The sequence below is a fragment of the Schistocerca piceifrons genome, chromosome 4 (assembly GCF_021461385.2).
Source record: "Schistocerca piceifrons isolate TAMUIC-IGC-003096 chromosome 4, iqSchPice1.1, whole genome shotgun sequence".
Taxonomy (NCBI): domain Eukaryota; kingdom Metazoa; phylum Arthropoda; class Insecta; order Orthoptera; family Acrididae; genus Schistocerca; species Schistocerca piceifrons.
This window is the reverse complement of record NC_060141.1, coordinates 387,710,956-387,734,422: the sequence shown is the minus strand read 5'-3', so window position 1 is coordinate 387,734,422 and position 23,467 is coordinate 387,710,956. Positions and strand designations below refer to the sequence as shown.

General features: G+C 40.4%; 1 protein-coding gene across 1 annotated transcript in view; it reads left to right on the top strand.

Moving 5' to 3' along the window:
* The window catches only part of LOC124795862 (E3 ubiquitin-protein ligase highwire-like), a 327,500-nt gene that overhangs the window by 182,987 nt on the left and 121,046 nt on the right, over window positions 1-23,467 (top strand). The window contains exons 20-23 of the mRNA XM_047259943.1: window positions 7,065-7,214; window positions 7,325-7,530; window positions 11,874-11,979; window positions 15,195-15,328. Of these exons, the coding sequence (XP_047115899.1) occupies window positions 7,065-7,214; window positions 7,325-7,530; window positions 11,874-11,979; window positions 15,195-15,328 (596 nt within the window). The remainder of the gene's footprint in view (window positions 1-7,064; window positions 7,215-7,324; window positions 7,531-11,873; window positions 11,980-15,194; window positions 15,329-23,467) is intronic.

The following is a 23,467-nucleotide window of genomic DNA, read 5'->3' as shown; positions in this document are numbered from 1 at the left end:
GGGGGGGGGGGGGAGTGTTGGCAGGGAAAAGTAGACAGGTCAAAAAATAAATATATATAGAAAACTAAAAGAGAGTGAAGAAGGTCGCTGAGAAGAAATGCAGAGACTGAAGAAATTAGTGTAAACTAAGGCCAGGTGGGTAGTGAGAATGAAGGACATGTTGTAATGCCAGTTCCCCCCTGCAGAGTTCTTAGAAGGTCATGTCTGGGCGAAAAAATCCAGATGTCACCTATGGTGAAATAGGCACAAAGGTCATGTTGTAGAACATGCTCTGCAACAGGATATCGTCTGTTGCCAATGTACACCTTCTGCCTATGTCAGTTCATCCTGGCTAATAACCTGATGGCAGTCATACCAGTGTAAAAGACCAAAAAGTGTTTGCATAACAGGTAGTACATGACATGTCATTTCAAAGGTGGCTCTCCCTTCAATAATGCATGTTTTGCCAGTTACAGACTTGATATAGGTGGGGGCAGGAGGGAGCATAGGGCAAGTCTTAAAGTGGGTAAATCACTGGAGTAGGATAGGAGCCATAGGTTAGGGAAATGGGTGCAGAAGGAGCATAAGGCCTAACCAGGATATTGCAGAGAATTGGGGGGGGGGGGGGGGGGGGAGTGACGAAAAGCTATTCTAGACGCTGTGGGCGAAATGTCGGATGTTGGGTAGAATGAACCTCATTCAGGGGATGGTTAAGTCATAGCCTTGTCAAAATAGCTGATTAATTAATTCAAGACAAGGATAATACTGTGTGCAAGAGGTGTATTCCTAAGTTGGTTTTGGGGGCATCAGTCATTCCAGGAGCAGGTGTAATGACCTGGATAATCTACTTTTGAACTAGGCTGGTGGGATAATTGTGTCCAGTGAAGGCTGATGTGAGAGTGGTAGTGTATTCTGTAAGTAGTCTGCATGTGAACAAATTTGTTTATCTCGGGTCAAGGCTGTATGGGAAGGAACATTTGACATGGGAAAGATTGCAACTGTCAAAATGTTAGTGCTGCTGTTTGTTGGTAGGTTTAATGTGAACAGGAGTGTGTAGCTGACCCTCAATGAGGATGAGATCAACATAAAGGAAAATGACATGTGATTCAGATTAGGAACATGTGAAATTTAATGGCGGTAATATATTTAGAGGTTCCAAAATTTTTAATAGGTCAGCGTCATCTGAGTCCGTAAGGCAAAGGTTTCATCAGTGTATTTAAACCAAACCTAGAGCTGAAGGATTAGATGATCTAAGAAAGCCCCCTCCAACTGACCCATGAAAAAGTTTGCATAGGAAGGAGCCATCCTGGTTCCCACAGCCATGCTGATGATTCGTTTATACATCAAAGTTGAAGTAGTTGTTCATAAGTATAAAGTTGATTAAGGTGAGCAGGAAGGACATCATAGGCTTGGAATCAGGTGGGCACTGGTTGTTATAGACAGAGGTGCCATCGGTGGTGACTATTAAGGTTTGTAATGGGAGTAGGACAGGCACAGATTGGTATCTTTAATATAGGAGGGAAGTCTTTGTTCTACAGATTACAGGTATTGATCAACTAATGCAGATATACATTCAGTGGGTGCTTCGAAGCCAACAACTATGGCCTATTTGGTTGGGATTGTGGATCTTAGGAAGAAGGTAACAGGTTGGGGTGCATGTTTTGAGTGGAGTAAAAAGTTCTGCAGATTGAGGTGTTTGTCATTGGGTGGGGCCAAGGCTTTTAAGGAGGGACTGTAGGTCAGTTTGTATCAGAGAGATGGGATCTTAATGGCAGATGTTGTACATAGAGGTGTCAGACAGCTGGTAAAATTGTTAGAATCTCTAAATTCACCCTCCCAATCAAAGTTTACATGGGCCTATACCAAATCCCATGCCACTTTCATTGTCGCTGACCTCATCCACACTGAATGTCATCTACACACTTCTGTTCACATTAAACGTACTAACGAACAACACACTTACATTTTTAACTTTCCCTCCCTTACTGTCTTGGCATTGAGGCAGATGTATTTGTTCACATGCAGACTCATTACAGAAATGCACCACCATTCTCACATCAGCCTTTACTGGATATAATTACCCCACTAGCCTAGCTCAAAAGCAGTTTTCCTGGGATGATCTCATCCAATCCTGGTACAGCTGATCCTTCCAAAAACCAACTTGGGAACACACATCTTGTTACTTGGTATTACCCTGGTCTTGAACGTACACAACTGGCCATTAAAATTGCTACACCACGAAGATGACGTGCTACAGACGTGAAATTTAACCAACAGGAAGAAGATGCTGTGATATGCAAATGATTAGCTTTTCAGAGCATTCACACATGGCTCGCGCCGGTGGCGACACCTACAACGTGCTGACGTGAGGAAAGTTTCCAACTGATTTCTCATACACAAACAGCAGTTGACCGGCGTTGCCTGGTGAAACGTTGTTGTGATGTCTCGTGTAAGGAGGAGAAATGCGTACCATCACGTTTCCGACTTTGATAAAGGTCAGATTGTAGCCTATCGTGATTGCAGTTTATCGTTTCGCGACATTGCTGCTCACGATGGTCAAGATCCAATGACTGTTAGCAGAATATGGAATCGGTGGGTTCAGGAGGGTAATACGGAACGCCGTGCTGGATCCCAATGGCCTCGTATCGTTAGCAGTCGAGATGACAGGCATCTTATCCGCATGGCTGTAACGGATCATGCAACCACATCTCGATCCCTGAGTCAACAGATGGGGACGTTTGCCAGACAACAACCATCTGCACGAACAGTTCGATGACGTTCGCAGCAGCATGGACTTTCAGCTTGGAGACCACGGCTGCGGTTACCCTTGATGGTGCATCACAGACTGGAGCGGCTGCGATGGTGTACTCAACGAAGAACCTGGGTGCACCAATGGCAAAACGTCATTTTTTTCGATGGATCCAGGTTCTGTTTACAACATCGTGATGGTCGCATCCGTGTTTGGCGACATCGCTGTGAACGCACATTGGAAGCGTGTATTCGTCATCGCCATACTGGCGTATAACCCGGCGTGATGGTTACGACCTGTGGCTCTACCCTTCATTCTATCCCTGCGAAACCCTACGTTTCAGCAGGATAATGCGCGACCCCATGTTGCAGGTCCTGTACGGGCCTTTCTGGATACAGAAAATGTTCGACTGCTGCCCTGGCCAGCACATTCTCCAGATCTCTCACCAATTGAAAACGTCTGGTCAATGGTGGCTGAGCAACTGGCTCATCACAGTACGCCAGTCACTACTCTTGATGAACTGTGGTATCATGCTGAAGCTGCATGGGCAGCTGTACCTGTACACGCCATCCAAGCTCTGTTTGACTCAGTGCCCAGGTGTATCAAGGCCATTATTACGGCCAGCAGAGATGGTTGTTCTGGGTACTGATTTCTCAGGATCTATGCACCCACATTGCGTGAAAATGTAATCACTATTCAGTTCTAGTATAATATATTTGTCCAATGAATATCCGTTTATCAACTGCATTTCTTCTTGGTGTAGCAATTTTAATGGTCAGTAGCATATTAATTAACTACTTCGACAATGCTATGGATTTCTAAAATCATTTCCTGAAATGAGGTTCATTTTGATTCTCTCCACCCCCACCCCCTCTCCAATGTAAGGCTTACCCTATGCATTTTCCCAACACTACCTCTACCAGCCCAGTGACTGGCAAAACATACATACATTATCAGAGGGAGAGCCACCTGTGAAATGACACTTGTCATATACCAGCTATTATGTGGAGACTGTTCTGCCCTCAACATTGATGTGACTACCACCAAGTTATCAGTCATGATGAACGGACACAGACAGGGGGTGTTCTCTGGCAACACACAACGTGCTCTACAACATGACAGTCCTGACCTCAGTGTCTGTTTCACTGCATGTGCCATTCGGATTTTCATCCAACACCGGTCTCTTAGAATTATGCAGGTGGAAACTGGTGTTCTCACCAACCACTTGATCTTAACTGATGTTAATTTTTCAGTGTCAGCATTTCTTCTCAGTAACTATTTGTTTCTTCACGCCCTTTTACTCTTCTATATATTCTATTTTCTGACCTGTCTATTTTTCTCTTCCTCTCCACTTCTACCACGTACTGTGTACTTAGCTTTCCACTTTTATTAACTATTGCACAATGCCTTGTTAGTAATCTGTGTTTTGCTCATTATCCTATCTTCCACCTTGAAGTGTCCAGTTTTTCAAATCTCATGCAATGCAGACCTCGGCAATTAGTCTTTCTTTCTCATGCTGTCCGGTAAATCTCCCATGATCTGGGGTTCTGGATGACTTTACCAAACTCTCCCAGTTTCCTAACCATTGCCAGTCCATTTTCTTCATCCCTCTAACTTGTTTTTCAAACGTTGTGCCAGAAGAAGGAGCCACAGATACCGAAAGTTTGCAAGTTTCCTTAACCTTCATATATGTGTGTTCTCCTGCCACCAGTTGGTGAGTAGATTTTTTATCTATCCATTGAAGTTATATTTTCAAAAATTGAAAATCGATTATTTTCATAGAAAATATTCTGGGACTGGGATTGAACCGCAGGCTTTTGATACTGGCTGAGCTACCAAGCCACATGCAGTATATGCATTATTTGATATACCTGCCAATTGCAGCTTGAATTTGATCTTCTTGTCTTCTTACTTGAAAAGTAATTTGCAACTTACATTACAGTCAGTAGGTGTAAAAATCTAAATGACCATATCTGTTTATCAGTGATTAAAATAAGAAAAAGAAAGAATTTAAATGGAGAAAAAGACATTATAGGACTGTGTTTTTACAAACAGTTGTAACGTTTGGGTAAGCAGAGATATGAGATAAGTCACTTGCACAAGGGATGTTCAATAAGTAATGAAATACATTTTTTTTCCAGCCAATTTCAGTTGAGAAAGTGCGGAATTTGTTGTTTGATGTCACAGAATATTTCCATTTCAGTCCCTACAGTTTCATGAAGTTCCGGTAGGTAGCAGTGCTATACATAGCCTTCAAAATGGGATCTGTAATAGTAGTGCATTCCAGGCAGAGAGCTGTCATTGAGTTTCTTTTGGCAGAGATCCAGAGCATTACAGATATTCAAATGTGGTTGTAAAATGTCTATGGAGACCTGACAGTGAACAAAGCACGGTGAATCATTGGGCAACGCACCTGTCATCATCGCAACAAGGTTATACGAACCTGTCCAATCTCCTGTGTGTCAGCTGGCTAACACAATTGTGACTCATGCAATGTTGGAAAGTGCAGATGATTGGCGGATCCCAATCAAACACTTTGCTACTCAACTGGATGTCTCCATTGACAGTGCTGACACACTCATCCACCAGTTGGGGCACTCAAAGGTAATTGCTCACTGGGTTCCTCACCACCTAACATAAGACCACAAATAGCAACAAAGGACCATCTGTGCAGAGCTGCGTGTGCATTACAAGGCTGATGGAAACAATTTTTGTGGAACATCGTCACAGACAATGAAACATAGGTCCATTACTTTGAACTGAAAGCAAAATGGTAATCTTCTGAGGAAAAAGTTCAAAGTCCCAGCCTCAACTGGTAAAGTCGATGGTGATGGTTTTCTAGGACCCTGAAGAGATGATTCTTTTCGATTTCCTCCCATGTGGTGCAACGATCAACTCTGAAGTGTGTTGTGCTACTCTCAGGAATTGAAGAAACAACTTCAGTTTGTTTGTCATCACAAAACTGAAAATGAACTCATTCTCCATGATAATGCAAGGTCTGTGCACCTGAGAGAAGCTCACAAAACTTCATTGGACTTTTCTTCATCATCCACTGTACAGCCCGGATCTTGTACCTTCCGACATCCGTCCATTTGGCCCAGTGAAGGATGAAGGATGCAATCTACAGGAAGCAGTACACCGGTGATGGGGAGCTTATTGATGCAGAAAGACATTGGCTCTGCTCTCAACCAGTAGTATGGTACCATGCGGGCATACAGGCCCTCCCAGTAGGATGGCATAAAGCTGTCGCATTGCACCGAGATTACCATGGAAAATAGGGTTTTGTAGCCAAAAAAGTGGAGAATACTGTGGTGTATTTGAATCCTGAATAAAGCCAAACTGGTTAAAAATATGTTGCATTACTTATTGAATACCACTTGTAATTTCTATGATTAAATGTACCGTGTGTTTTTAAAAATCTCACTTTTTTGTATATGAGTACTCCCCAGCAACCTACCTACTTTAGGTTTTCATTAAGGTTATTTTGTTGTCCCTCTAATGAATATTGTTGTTGTTCTGTGAAAAATTGAAGCCAACTTGAAAAATAATCATTCTGTCAATAAATGGGAGTAATCTGTTGAAATAAAAAGGAATCACAATGACACTGGACAGACAATTTCTGACCCTTGGTAGTGTTCTGAAAAGGAGAAGGAGGTAGTACAAATGTGTCTCTGACAGACAATTAGAGATTGTATGTATAGCATTCATCCAAAGCCCATGAAAGTCCAGGTGTTGAACTTCTCAGATAGTACTACAGAGGCCACAGTGTTTGTAAAGTATCCTGAAAGAATTCATGTTTACATATTCAAAAGTAAATGATGCCACAGAATTGAACATGCTACCCCAGTTTATACGTGACATTCCGCACCAAACTGACAAAGACACAACTTCTAATTTATGTTCTCAGCTGAACCCACATTTCACATATATGTTAGTAAATAGGCACATTTAATGATCTAAACAGTTTCACACTGCCTGTGGAACATACACAAGATGATACTTTATCAGAAAATCTGCTCTGTATGAAGACTGCTTAAAGATGGCGAGTTTTTGACCCCATCTGATGCAATGTCTGAGAAGCAGCAACAACTTTTGATGTAACTTTATGTGCAAGCTTACTATTGTATGACACAGAAAAGACTGTCATGGATCATCAGACATGACCATACTTTGGCTCTGTGCTGTTTTGCATCTCGTATGTATCTGAAGAAGAGTAGTCTGATATCACATCCCTTCCTGTAAATATACCACTTACCTGTGTATATGAAATAATCCACTATAAGCAATGTGTTGATTACATTGTATATTACATTGTGTGCCATTGCCTTTGTTACAGGCACTCAACTGGTTACTACGGACTGTAACTCAACCCACAAGTTTGCACGATCTGCTCTGGTGGTTTGTAGCAGCCCTGACACCAGTTCCAACAGACATGGAGATTGATATGGAGGATGAGGCCATTCGTCTTGATAAGAGAGATGAAACGGTATTGCTTTGATCAACTTAGTTCCTGCTCCTTTGATTCAGAAAATAATAAAATCAGACATTATAAATGCAGATAGTTGCAGAATTAATGTGTTTTTGCCCTTTGTACAGGACCTCCGGGGAGTGTGCGAGCATCCTTTGAGTGACATCAGCATTGCAGGTGAAGCTGTCCATCCTTTGCCATCTACTTTTCATACACTCCTGCAAACAATCGCAGATCTCATGCTGCTGTTGCCGATGGGTTCAGCATTACAACAGATGGCTGTGCGATGCTGGGGACTGCGCTTTACTCCAGCGGACCACATGTTTTTGCACAGGTATTTCAACATTTACTTTCCTTTCTGACACTATCAATGATAATAAAACTTGAAATTAAAAAATATACACACAGTTGATATAAAAGCAACATCTGAGTCTAAATTTACACACCATAATAAAAAATAGGGTAGGAGATAGATAATAGTTACATCCTGTTATAGTTTGAAAACCATATAATGATACTCTCCAACTAGGTATTTGATAGTGGAAAAAAGATATTAATTACTTCAGGATTGAATAAGACCACTCGCTGGAAAGCAGAAGCATAGAGTTGTCAATAGGCACACACAAAAGAAATAAAACTTGTTAACTTTCACAGTTATCCTTTTATGAGCTAGTGTCAAATACACGAACACACACACATACACACGCCCGTGCCCTTACATGGTGCTGGATAAAGTAACAGTGCCACAAATGTTCAGCAGCATGTGAACTGGTCATGGTGGGGGTAGTGTCAGGTGCGGTGGATAAAGGGAGAGGGAAGCGGGAGGCAGGGAGAGAGACTTGTGGTTGGTGGTTAGCAGCTTGGAGGGAACTGGCCAGTTTGGCAGATAAGAATGAGATGCAGGGTTGGTACGACTGTAGCAGCCGTTGGGAAGTGTCACATGCTGAAGGCAATGTGGCGATGTGAATAGTCTGAGGATAACAGGAAGGAGGCAGGGGAAACAGTTGGGTGAAGGATGCGGGGACAGTGGGTTACTTGGGATTCACCCACTGTCCCCACACTCTCCACCCAGCAGTTTCCCCTTCCTTTCTCCATCCTGTCATCTACCCAATTCACATCCACACATTGCCTTCAGTGTGAGCTGCTTCCTAAAGCTGCTACAGTCATGCCAACCCATATACATGTCACCCTCCCTCCCACATTCCTAGCTGTAAACTGGCCGCCTTTTTTCTAACTGCTAGCCACTCAACCCTTGTCCATCTCCCTGCCTCTCTCTACCCACCACACACAACACTACACCCTCCACAAGCAGTTCTTACTTACTTATTTACTTACTTACTTACTCCTCAGCTCTAAAGCCCTTGAAGGGCTTTGGCCTGCATCACAATATCCTGCCATTCTATCTGATCCATGGTTTTCCATCTCCATCCTCTGACACCCAGCTTTTTCATGTCTTCTTCAATTCCATCCATCCATCTCTTTCTGGGACATACTTTCTATTGTCTGTCTCCAGCATTGTCAGCAAAAATATGTTCTGTCTTCCTCCATTCTGACCCTGTGTCCTGTCTACCACAGCCTTTTGATGGTGGTGACAATCTTAATTTCTTCAGCAAGTTGTTCTGATTCTGCATTCGTATGGATGTGCCAACCTTTTTGATCATATATTGGGCCATATATCTTATGTAGCAAGTGCTAAAGATCCTTTTCATCATTTGCAGTCATGGTTCACATCTTGGTTCCATACACAACAACTGGTCTTATAATTGTTTTGTAAATGAGGATTTTAGATTTCTGTGATAGAAGCAAGCTCCTAAGCATGGTTACTGTGGCAAAGTAGCATTTGTTGCCTGCTGCTATTCTAGCTTTCACCTTGCTGCTGATGTCATTTGTCTCTGTAAAGTCGATCCAAAGTATTTAAAGTCTCTCTCCCTTTCAAACTCATTGTCAGCTATTCTGAGATTTGGTAGGTTTCATTGGTCAGTCATTGCAGTATATTTGGTCTTTTCAACATTGACTATCAGGCCAAGTTTCCTTGTACCTCTTCTTAGTTGTTGATAGGCATTGGCCGACACAGCAGTGTTTCGTGTGAATAATGCCACATCATCTTTGAAGGCTAGATACTGCAGTTATTGATTACAAGATGGTTCCTCCTATGTTTAACTCTGTCTGACTTATGACTTTTTCTAGGCAGAAGCTGAATAGCAGTGAGAAAGTGTCGTTACCATGTCTCAGTCCCTTCTGCACTTCCACTTCTCTGGAGATTTCACCCTATAGTTTTACTTTATAGCAGGTTTCACCGAGGGTTATCATAGTAACCTTAATGAGCTTCTTAGATACTCCAGTCTTTTCCATTACATTCTGCAATGCCACTCTTGAGATACTATCATAGGCTTGCTTAAAATTGATATAAAGCTGTTGTATGTGTATTTGAAGTTCATAACATTTTTCAAGTAGTTTGTGCATTGTGAATATTTGTTCTTCTAAAGCCACTGTGATAGTCATCAGTTTTCTCTTCCACAGAGGGAGTAAGCCTCCTAGTTAGAATATTGGAGAACGTTCTACATGTAGTATGTAGCAGGGGGATTCCTCGATAGTTGAGTCAATGTAATTTATCTCCTTTTTTGTGTATGGGACATTGTATAGCCATTTTCCACTCCATTGGCATGCTCACCTCCTGCCAGATTCCCATTATTACTTTATGAATTCCTTTCACAAGTGTTTCCCCACTATATTTGAGGAGTTCCACTTAGATCTAATCTTCTCCAGGTGTCTTATTGTTTTTTAAGATCTTAATGGCTTGTATCACTTCCTCCTGTGTGGGTTCTGGTGTTAAGACCTCTGGTCCATAGTAAGTTATTTCCACTAGTTCTTCTCGTACCTCTGCTCCTGGGTTCAGTAGGTCTTGGAAGTATTCTGTCCATCTGTCATCCTATTCTTCACTACTGCACATATTTGTTTTTGCTTGAAACCCAGCCTACCTTTCTTTAATATTTTTGTGCATTTCCAGTATTTACTTCTCCTAGCTGTTCAATTTCTTCCAATTTTTTTCTTATCTAGTGCTCTTTTCTTCTGTCTGCAAACTCTCTTCTCATTATATTCATTCAGATTTGCTCTAGTTCTTTTCTGAAATAGTTCTTTTCTGAAATAATTTCAGATTCTCTGCCTATAAATTCCCACTAGATGATGGTCTGAATTGCATTCAGCTCCACATTGGCTCCTAACAGTGATTATGTCCATTGTGTGCCTCCAATCAATCAATATATAGTCTATCTGATTTCTAGTTTGTCCATCTGCCAACATGCATGTTCCTTTGAGTATCTTTTTGTGTGGGAAACATGACTACTGACAGCCATGTTTTTGCCTGTAGCAAAATCTACAACCCTAAGTCCATTGTCATGTGATATTTTGTGAAGGCTATGCCTCTCTATATTTTTCTGATAGGCCTTTTCTTTTCCTATTTTTTTTTTCATTCAAGTCTCCTATTAATATCTTAACATCATGTTTGGGAGCCTGATCCTACAACCGCTCTACCTTGCAATAAAATCATCCTTTTGTTGTTCATCTGCCTCCTCTGTGGGTGCATGTACATTATCATTGTTGTGGTGAAAAATTTCTCCCTTAATCTTAACATGGACATCCATTCATTGAATGGTTCTAAGCACCACATGTTTCAGTTCTTTAGCAACCACAAAACCTGTTCCGAAGGTATACATCCTCCCACCAATACAAAAGATAGTGAAATTTCCCAAGTCGATTATGTCACTTCCCTTCCACCTAATTTTATGGAGAGCTTATATTTTTATACCATAGTTGTTTACCTGCTGTAGCAGCTGATGGAGGGTTCCAGCTTGGCATAGGCTCTGCACATTCCAAGTTTCTATATACATATCTCTTATCCTTTTTTTGTTTGCTGGGTTGTCATCAGAATGTCTCTCTGGCTTATTCATTATTAGCATTCGCAACAATTGCTTTTTACAGGGGAATATTGTTAATCTCCCATCCAACCATTTTGGGGTGGGGGTTGCCCCTTACAGCTCACTGGGTAGCTGACTCCAACTATTATTAGGGTTCCTGCTATTAAGGTGGCCAGATTAAATGGTGTAGAATCAAGTACCTGGGCCTGGACTTATTACAGTAGTGTTACATTTTTGTAGCTGGACCAAGGTGATTGATATTTTCTGCTAATGTATTGGATCACTCTGACAGAATAATGGGATAGCTCTTAATCTAGGGAATGATTAGTTTCTTTCTTCATTTCTGTCATAACAATAATTATTGTTGTGTTAATATTGTGGAAAGAAATCACTAATAAGGAAGTGCATGAATATGTTTAATGTTTACTTTAAGACTGAAATTTGAATCACTGCCTTTCTTTGTCATTTGTTGCCATGTTATTATCTATCAGATATGTGGAACGAATGATTATAGTATTTGACATCTGTGTAAAGCAGATTTTAGGTACTTTGAAACTTAAGATTGAAATCTTGTGCTCTAATTTGATTTTTCCAATATTTGTCTTACCTTTCCATGAATTGCTGCATTGTTTACATCAGGATAAATTTAAAAAGAACAGTTTTGCGTTATACATTATTTATAAACACTATGCCCAGTGTTCAACTGATTCTTGTGCCTGCCCAACTGTTTCACTGTAGAAATATTTACCTCTGTTTATTACAGGAGCCATGTGTTCAGCAATATCAGCAAAATTCTTTCCCGTTCAGAAGAAGAACAAGATGAACTGAGTATGAGCATGCATGAGAGTCACCAGTCAACATATTCACAGGTATCAGTTGTTAGGAACTGTACAGAGACAAACGAATGAAGCAAACTTCTGTCATATATGCACATACATAACTTAAGGTATTTTCAAAATACATGAAACAACACAACGTGAAGCAATGTGTACACTAAAAGGTGCCTTGGCAGTGTTATGATGTGTGGCTTCATGACAGGATTTGGCGATAGGTCGCTTTTGTCATGTGTGATTTACTCCTGCGATGTGATACACAATGTGATTACCTCTTATACCAATAAGGTATGTACAGATGTTCTGTACTCTGTGGATCAGGCCACCTAACGTGGCTTACAGTAATGCCTCCCATTGCTGAACAGATGTCGTTTAGAAGTCAGCAATTGTTGTGGTTTTTGTATTTAGTAACAATCTCATCACTGGGCCATAGTATATGGTGATCTTGCTCATACTGCCATCAAATGTTTCCTCACACTGAAATTTTCTTCACAGCTGTGAAATGACACCGTAGACAACATCCAGCCACCAACCACGTACATTGACTGTGGCCAACCTTTAAAAAATAAATAGATAAATAACAGATATCCAGTTGTTGCTTGTACTTAGCAACTAGGCCAACCATATATGGTCAGTCATTGTCATCCATCAGGTGGAAACCATGCACCCCAAAAATATGTACACGCCACGGCAAATTGCCATTCATGTAGACAGTAACCATCCCAGTGCCCCTAGAAAACTCAGTAGCTGATGTGATCATAACATGAAGCCGTCCCAGATAAGAACACCGGCACTGGCACACCTAAAAGCAATAAGAGGAAGGATAATTAGAGTCTAATGTCTCACTGACAATGAGGTCATTAGAGATTGGGGGACAATCTCAGATTAGGGAAAATGTGAAGGGAATTAGTCATGCCCTTTCAATACAACCTTCCTAGAATCTGCCTCAAGTAGTTTAGGGAATTCACAGAAAACCATTGTTCTTGTGAATGCAAGTAGTATGCTAACCAAGTGCCGCCTTGGTCAGTACTGCCATATCAGTCGTTTTCCATAATATGGTAAGTTTGCAAATCTCCCAGTGTCAAACCAGAGTAACAGAGAAACTTACCTGAGAACAGGACTGTGTCCCACTGTTTATGGGCCCACTTGCAGTTACAAAGCAACACAGTGCCTTTGTGTGAAGGAAATGTGTACGGTAAAGGCTCTTAAAGTTGACAGTATGCAGTCTGACAGCATATAATGGACCTTGCCCGTACAGCAATATAATGTCTTCTCTCCACTTGAAATTATCTTCACAGCTGTGAAATAACATTACAGGTAACATTTAACACCCTACCTCTTTTTTACTGACTGTTGACAATATCTAATCTGCAAATGATCTGGTCATCTGTAATGTCATCTCTGTTTGTTTGTCTTGCCATTCTGCTTCCCGAGAACTGGGATAAGATGTGCTACACACTCAAAACATGTAGGACATAGTACTGTATTCATGATCACAGGATGTTGCAGGAACACTAATGGTCTTGTACTGATGTACTGCATGCATCACACATATCTGTACTGTCCTATTACAGTTTAGTCTCTACAGTGTTACCATGATGTACCAGATTTTCATGAATCTCAAAGTTTCCTTAACTTATGGGTGTGGTTGCATTATGATCAGCTCTTTCAGATGGTACTCTCATTCCTTTTCCTCACTGACTGTAGATCATAAGTTGAAAATAATTTAGAGTAAGGTAACAATTCACTAGATAGGAGAGGTGCTGAGTCGTTGAAAGGCACATAAACAAAACTGAAAGCTTTGCTAGCTTTGAGAATAATTTGCTTTGAGATAGAGTAAACATACATGAACAAAAATATTCATACACACATACCTGTATGGCTACAGTGTACCAGCTGAATACAATGTCTTGGAACTGCAGTTCTGCAGCTCAACTCGGGAGTATGTCAGATGGAGTGGATAAGGGGAGAAAGAAGGTGGAGAGCGGGAAGGAGGGTTGGAGGAGGGTGACTGGCGGCTAGGAGATAGTAGCAGGAGCACAGGATATGCATGTGGGAGAGAGAGGCAGCAGGTGCTCAGGATAGGAGTGCAACAAGGGCACCAGCTGTAGTAGTTTAGACATGCAGCTTTGTGAAGCAGTCATTGAAATCAAGCATCTCACACCCAGTTGTGTGTTCCACATTTGTGTGGTCAACTGTGCTCTTGGCCAAAATTTGTTGGTGGTCATTCCTTTGCGGGTACAGCTGATTGATGGTCATGCCCACATAGTTTTACCAGACATAATTGCTTTCCCAGGTTGTCCTCCCTATGTTCCTATGATGGGATAGGACAAGCCTGTGGCAGACGGCAGCAGTATGCACTGGGTGGCTGTATCGAGTAGGTCTCGCACCTGAGTCTTACAGGAGGATGACCCTCCCACACGTCACAGTCATTGTTCGTTGTGTGAACACACTGGTGCCAGTGTCCATGTCACATTGCTATCCCGTTCATGTGCTGCCTTCCTCCCAGGCATTAGTCACCCTTCCTCCAGTATCTCCCTCTCCCCAGCTCCTTCTTCCCATCACCCACTCCACCTGACTCAACACCTCACCCCAGACAAGCTGCAGGACTGCAGTCACAGCGGAGTGTATTCAGCCACCACAGTGTAACTGTACAGGTTTGTGTACACATATTCTAATTCGAAAAAGGGTTTGCCAGAAAGCTCGCAAAGTTTTCAGTCTCGTTTACGTGCCTTTTGATGACTCAGTGCCTCTACTGTTCAGTGAGGTGTTACCTTGACTCCTACAGTATTTAAATTCAACCAGAACTTTCCAGAATCATATTTACATCATAAGTTATCACAATTTGTATCTGTTTATTTTATCATGAGTGCTGTTGATTCCAATAGCAGTGGAGTTGGTGGGATATGGAAGGAGTGAGTGTAAGTTGTACATATAAAACTATATATCCACATGCACATTTATGTTAAGAAGATCTCTAATTGATTAAAACTATTTTTACAATAGATATTCTTTACATTTTCTCTTGAATTTGTGTGTCAACATCTAGATTTTTTTTTGTGTATTTTGGTAGAGCATTGAAAACTTTCATACTTGACTAATTTATACATTTCTGTGAATGGCTGAAGTCTGTTTAGTTTCTGTGCAAATCCTGTTTTGATTTCATATTGTGGCCATGACATTCATCTCCGTTTTTCAGAGGAGAGCAATATTGCCTCTTTTCTGCTTACAATCTTCTATCGTGATTTCAGATTACCAGCTGTGTTGAAACATTGAAGGACTTGACTCCTAATATAGAAATCAAAGCATCAAGTCGACAAGCAATGGTTGGAAGCTTGACAGATAGTTCAACTGAAACATTTTGGGAATCAGGTGATGAAGACAGGTGAGTCACAAAAGATATCCCAGGTATCTTCTTTAATAACAGCAACAGAGAACAAACAGCAAAAGTTTTCTTTTATTGCTTTTTTGTAAACAAGCAAACAAATGTAGAATAGCATACTGTAATATAGCTTGTAGGAGGTATTACTGTATTGAAGAGGTATTCAAAACTGTAGATTTTGTTAAAAAATAATCATGTCTAAAATGAAACATCAGTCAAATAAGTTATAGAAAACTTATATTTACCAGGTCAGTCACCTTTCTTTTGTGCCCCCCTTTTCCTCTACGCCTGTTACTCTGCCCTCAAAACATTTATCTCTTTTTTCCACTCACCGCTCTATGATTTTCTAGCTTTCGTTCTCTGAAGTTTTGCATTGGCTATCCAGCTGCAGTTCCTCATTTCTTCTTCTCATAAATTAGTCTTATTTGCCTCTTTTTTGGGTTGGTGGGTGGTTGGAGGAAGGGAAGCTTTAGTTAGAGACCTTAGTACACATTGTCCACTCTGTTTATGCAAACATACCTTTTATGTTACCAGGTGGAATTTTCACATATAATTCTTCCAGCTTCTTTCAGTCATTTTTGTTCCCGTATTACTCTTCCCTAAATCTTGCTTAATTCTAAACACAATAGTCTTTGAATAGTGTGGGGTTTACCAAACAACATGTGTGGATGAATGAATGAATTAATGAGTTTTATGTTGCAACCGAGCGAGGGGGCACAGTGGTTAGCACACTGGACTCACATTCAGGCGGATGACGGTTCAAACCCGCATCTGGCCATCCTGATTTAGGTTTTCCTTGATTTCACTAAATCGGTTCAGGCAAATGCCAGAATGGTTCCTTTGAAAGGGCACAGCTGACTTCCTTCCGCATCCTTCGATAATCTGATGGGACTGATGACCTTGCTGTTTGGTTCCCTCCCCCAAACAAACAAACAAACCAACTGACCAACACCATTGCAGAAAAATCTATTTATTTATTAAGCAAAGGATTATGCTTTGATTGATATCTAGGCTTGCAATAATATTATGAAAAGAATAGATTGCTGCTCACCATGAAGATGACATGTTGAGCTGCAGACAGGTGCAACAAAAGGACAGTTACACATTTGTTTTTCGGCCAAAGCCCTCTGTAGAAAAGAAAACACAATACACATTCACACAAGCAAGCACACCTCACACATACATGACTGCTGTGAATGTTGACCAAAAGCAGCAATCCACATTGGGGTGGGGAAGTGTTTAGGCACTAGATTGTGGTAGGAAAAGGCTGCCAGGCGCAGTGTTGAAATGCTGTTGGTATGGGAGGTGGGGGGGAGGGGGGGGGGGAGGTGAAATGGGGAGTGGAAAAGAAGACAGACAGAGAAGGGAAAAAGGGCTGGTGAGTGTTGGCACAATGAGGGTGAGGGGACATGAAGTGGGAAGAGGTGTAGGGCAGGGGCAGGTGGAGGGGAGGGGGCAGAAACTGTTAGGTGGAGGGATTGGGTTGATGCTGGGGTAATTCCATAACATCTGATTCCTCTTCTCCGTGACCAGCTTTTATAAGCTATGCAGGTGGGTGTTATCCTTACAATACTTTCTCCATTCCTGTAATTGTCCTGGCCTCAAACTACGGTAACCTACTCTCCCCACTCCCTCCACCTGACAGTTTCTGCACCCTCTGGCCCACACCGGCCCACACCTCCTCCCAATTCATGTCCCCTCACCCTCATTGTATGCCACTCTCTACCAATGCACCCACCGGTCTTTTTCCCCTTCTTTGCCCAGCTCCTTTTCTGCTCCTCATCCCCTCCCCCTTCTGTCCTCCGTAGCCTATTGTTGTTGCCCCTGGCAGCCTTGTCCTGACACAGTCTAGTCCCTATGCACTCCACCTGAGAGCACTCCCCCCCCCCCCCTCCCCCCCCCCCCCCCCCCAATACTCTCCTATCCCTCCCCCTGCTCCATCCCGCCATTTGATCGCTTGAAGCGCATGTTCAAATAAAATGGTTATAACAAAGTAGAAATTGCTAGAACTTTCAAGTGCCACTGATGACATACACCTCTTGAATTGGTGGAAAAGGCCAAGCCACCTACATTCCTTCTATACTGTGGAGTAACTACTAGTGAGTTAGGACATGTGCTGAAGAGCCATGGATTGAGACCGGTGTTCCAGCCCGCCTCTGAGACAAGAGATGTGTTACGTCCTGTTAAAAACAACATAAGTCTTCGAGTTCCTGGTATGTGTGATGTCCCCTGTGAATGCGGTAGTATTTATGTGGGTCAGACCATTCGATTTATTGCTGGGCGTTATGTAGAGCACTCACATCATACCAAACAAAGGGAACTTGAGAAGTTGACCAGACAATGGACATAATAAAATTTGAAGAAATAAGAGTTTTGGCTCAGACAGCATCATACATGTTGTCAAAGAAGCAACCAAAACTAGAATAAACACCAATAATTTTTAGAGAGGCCAGGGGTACACACTTAGTAGGGCATGGCGGTGGGCTTTGGACTTGGACAGTGAGTGAAACCAAAAGCATAGGCTTGATGCTTGTAGGGATACAGGAGTGGTAGTTTCAAACGTGATGACTGCAGTTCGCGCCATGTGATATCACTGGTGTTGTGGTGGGACAGAGCCGCTAGGAGCTGCCAAACTTGTCTTCCATGCATATGCCACTCTGGCCTTCTCTGGAAGGTTCCGAAGAGCTGCCATTACATCTGTATAAGCAGTACACCTTACTAACCCTGGCAGTCGGTGATTCCAACCCCTAATGATGATGGTGTAGATGACTATTGAAAGCTCAAGTGTTTTATTTGAAATGATGTGGCTTGTAAACCAAGAAGATTTTATTGAATATCCTAGAAATATTTTTAGATATGAGAGACAGTTATGTGCATCATTTGTTGCCTCATCATTTGCACCTTCTATACACACCATATCCTCAATATAGTCATTTTTGCTTAATTAATATTTATAATATTTCTTGTGTTTGAACTTGGTTTTAAAATGCATATTGCATGACAATTTCATAGTCGTAAAAAATTCTTGCAAAGGTTTTACTATGTTTGCCCATTAAAAACAGAATATTGTATTTGTTTATTTCTGTTTATGTGTTTGTATTAACAGTATTTTTTACATTTGATCCATTATAACACGTACTGATTGGTTTGCACAGTTTTTTACCAATATTTTGCATTTATTGCTGCTTATTATAGACCTTATTTCATTTTTCGGTAGACATGATTGATTTGAAGGTTTGCTTTTGTTTTCCAGTTCATTTACTTCAATTGTGAAGAAAACTTTAAATTGATTTTTGGACCCAAATTGATTGTTGTTCACACACTGTGGCACTATTCTTGCATTTGAAGATCTATTTTTGTATAATACTTCATGGCAGTCACTCGTGAGAGTTGGTTTATTTTGAGAAGAAGAATTTAAAACTCTTGTTTACTTATTTCTTTTTCAAGTTTTACCATATTACTACACAACACACTGATAACTAAATGAAGGGACCGATGACCGTAGCTGTCTGGTCCCTTTAATCCCACAAACCAACCAACCAACCAACTAATTGAAGGTTAGAAATGCATTAATTAAACTTCATTATTTTGTCCACATTATTTGCACAAAGTTTACTTTGCTGATTTCAGACATGATACACATACTTCTGGATTTTTTAATAACTTTTCTTAATATAACACAGTAGTTTTTATAATGTTTGATAGTTTCTGGGTCACTACTCTTTCTTGCTGCCAGATACATTTCCCTTTTCCGTTTACAAGATATTTTTATACCCTTAGTAAGCCATGGTTTGTTACAAGGTTTCTTACGAGTACATTTAACTATTTTCTTGGGGAAGCAGTTTTCAAATGCATTTACAGAAATGTCATGAAATAAATTATATTTTAAATTGGCATCAGGTTCACGGTACACCTCATCCCAGTCTAACTGCTGTAGGCTTTCCCTGAAATTTGCAATTGTTAAATCGTTGACTGAACGTACTACTTTGGAGGACTGTTTAGTATTGCTGAATGGAGCTATGTCATATATTGTAACTAGCTGTGCACCATGATCAGAAAGACCATTCTCAACAGGCTGAGCATTTATCTGGTTAAACTTATGTTGGTCTATAAAGAAGTTATCTATCAGTGAGCTGCTATCCTTTACCACCCGAGTAGGAAAATCAATAACGGGTGTCAAATTGAAAGAACCGAGTAATACTTCAAGGTCATTTTTCCTATTACCCTCTTTCAGAGAATCTACATTGAAGTCCCCACAAATAATAATTTGCTTCCCTCTGTCTGACAGATAGCACAACAAGGAGTCCAAATTTTTCAGAAATAGATGAAAATTTCCTGATGGGGACCTATATACAGTTACAATTATAAATGTGCCTTTATTTAATCTAAGCTCTCAGGCACATGCTTCTATATGTTTCTCTACACAAAACTTTTTTGTTTCTATACTTTTTGCACAATGATAACGTTTGACATATATGGCAACTCCTCCTTTCTCCATATTTTCTCTCATTACATGTGCAGAGAGCTTATATCCACTTACATTTACCTTATCCATATCAGTAACAATGTGATGCTCAGACAGGCATAGTATATCTATTTCATCCTCAGCTTCTAAATCTTCTAAACTCCCAATATTTTGATGAAATATACTTACATTATTTTTAATTATACTTTTATGAGAACGTTTCCTTATTCTAACATTTGCAGTACTCCCCTGTCTGAGTTTCTCATTGTGCTTAGGCCTAGTTCCTATACCATGTATGTCCTCTAATAAATCAGCAATAATCCGGTCTTTACAGTCCTTCCCAGTAAGTTTTTTAACATCATCTTTGCTACATTTTGTGCAGAACCATATCTTACATTTTGGATCCTCATTTACACAATTATATGATTCATAGTTTTACATTTAATTCACATTATACCTTTGTATGTTATCTTCTTGCAGTGGCAGAGATCTGAGTGCAACATATTATTTGATTCATCACAAGATGATGAAGTTGATGTACATTTGAAAATGATATCATGGTTACTGTGTCCATTATTTTCAGTTGCATGTGAGTGGTTATAAGTATTGTGAGGGTCATTTTTCTTGAAGTAAGAACTGCTGCAGAAGACAGTGAAACTCTGTGACAAATTTTGAATACAGTGTGGACAGTTTGTTGTCAGATGGTTATTATATCTTGGTAATTAAAAGTTAATTGTATTCCTAAAAATATTTGCACAGCAGGAGCAGTAAATAAATATGAAGTTTCATTTTTATACAATAATACCATTTATCGTGTGTCATATAACATGGAAAGACAATGCAGTCATGATGCTGGGAGATACTGAAAGCATCCATTTAACCACCAGACAATTTTCTTTATTTATTCATCCATGGTACAATGTACATTACGTGGATGTCATCAGAAGTTGATGCAATGGTTCTTATTGCTGCAACACACACAATTTTTTTACAGCATAAAGTTCTTGTAATTAATCCTAATTATTGTTACATATTAAATCTTCATGGATGTTACATGTTCAAGGATATTAAATGACAATCTACAGATATTTTAAATATTCATTTACAGTGTTATAACTGTTATTTAATAAATACTTTTAAGCCTTTGGCTGAAGCTGCTAGGATCATTTCGGTCTTTAATTTGCTCTGGCAGACTGTTGTACAGTTTTAGCCAATGATGCAACACATTATATTGTGTTTAAGACTTTTTCCTGTTTTGATGTACATAGTGACTTGATCTGATTCCACACTCATGTATGACCGGTTTGTGGCATTACATTTGCAAAGAACAATATGAAAAGGATAGATTGCCACTTACCACTTAGAGGAGGCATTGATGGGCAGACAGGCACATAGTATAATTTTCAATGTGCCCATCTATCAATCAATGTCTTCTCTATGTGGTGAGTGGTAATCAGTCCTTTTTATAATTTTGATATTCTGAAAAATATACTCACATGAGACAGTTAGAATTTTTAGCATTTTATATTCAACAAAATGAGCTTTACTGTTGCTACATGTTATTATTTGTACAGCCCTTTACTGTACCTTGAGGACAACCTGGATATTCCCAGCACTTATTCCCCAAAACATTATCCCATAACTGAGGACTGAATGTATGTAGGCTATACAAAATAGGTCACTTTGAGGTATGAAATGATGCTACGATTCAAATGGTGCACCATGCTGGGAATATTTTCTTTGTCGAAACTTCTCATGTTCTGTCCATTCCAACTGGCAGTCTACATCCATCTCCAAGTATACAGTCTCATTCTGATACAGAAATGTTGACTTTTAATCTAGAACTGTTGTCTTTTTTCTTCAATCAGATACTCATATAGCTTGTCTTCCGTACATTTAGTGTTACTTCACTGTCTAATGACAACTTGTGGACATTTTTGAGAGTGTTGTTGGCTGTTTTTTGTCATCTCTATAGGAATTCATTAATATAGATTCAGAAAGAGATTTGACCTAATACATTCCCCTTAAAGATGCCTTTATTAATATATTTGAGGTCTGGTAAATGTTTCACAAGTAATTGTCTTGACGTATGTGAAATTTCAACTTGTTACACCGTATTTTCCAGGTCAGACTCAATCTACTTATTTACCACAGCTCTTATTCCTAGTACCTCTGATTTATGTAATAAAATTCTGTGCTCAACATTGCCAAAAGCCTTTGACAGAACCAATAAAATGTCAGTTATGTGATCATCTTTATGTAGTGCTGCAAGAACATTTGTAAACTATGTTACTGCAGGCTATGTACCTCTTCCAGGCTTGAAACTGAATTGTTCATAGTAAAGATTATATTTATTTAGGTAATTTATTAGTCTGTTTTTCATTATTATTCCTATTATATCAGAAACAGGAGACAGTATGAAAACTTGTCTGTAGCTTTCTACATTTTCTGCAACCCACAGTAAATATTTTTCTTTACTGAAAAAGATGTGCCAACATTAATCAGACAGTTGTTGGCACCTCTGATTATTCATTTGTCCCCAGGCTTTAAAAATTATGTGCTGAAAGGAGAAGCAAATGTTTTTCACCCAAAACTAAAATCCTTTGCCATTTATTATGTTTTGAGACTAGTATCATTTCCAGGTAATGAAAAAACAAAATTTTATTACTTAGAACTGGATAGTCTGTAATAAAATATATCTATATACAGGGTGTGGTAGATAAGTAATGAGACTCAGTCTAGAAAAACAAATTTATTGATCCAATTTGTACAAAACGTTAATATTCTTCAAAGTACTCGCCTTGGGCGTCGACACAACGTTGCCAGCGCGTTTTCCAAGCTTCATAGGCCCCACTGTAGTCTGTTTGAGTTATCCCAGTTAGTGCCTTCATGACAGCACGTTGGATGTTCGGAATATCATCGAAACGATGACCCTTCAGGCATCTTTTGACCTTCGGAAATAGGAAGAAATCAGGAGGACTCAGGTCAGAGCTGTATGGTGGCTGTGGCAAAACTTCAACTCCAATTCGGGTCAAGTTGGAGGTCACGAGGAATGCTGTGTGCGCCGGATCGTTGTCGTGGTGGAGACGCCAGCGTTGAGCAAGGTCCTGTCGCTTCCGTTTGGCGGCTCTGTGCAATCGCTGAAGGACTTCTTTGTAGAATTCGGCATTGACAGTCTTCCCCTGAGGGACAAACTCTTTGTGAATTAACCCCCGCTTGTCAAAAAACACAATCAGCATTGTCTTGATGCGGGACTTTGACATTCTTGCTTTCTTCAGCCGCGGGGATGCCGGTGTGTGCCACTCCGAGCTCTGGGCTTTCGTCTCCGGGTTGTACTGGAATGTCCACGATTCGTCGCCTGTTACTACGTTGTCTAAAAAGTGTGGATTATTTTCCAAATCATTCAACATCTCACGGCAAACGTCCACTCGTTGTTGCTTTTGTTCGGCGGTGAGCACTCGGGGAACCAATTTTGCGCAAACTTTCCTCATCATCAAATCTTGCGGAACAATTTGGTGAACCATAAATTTATTCACGGAGACCTCATCGGCGATCATTTTGAGACTTAAACGACGGTCGGAGTCCAGGAGTTCTTTCACTTTGGCCACCGTTTCATCCACACAACTCGTTGAAGGGCGTCCAGAACGTTCCATGTCTTCAATGGATTCCCTCCCGTT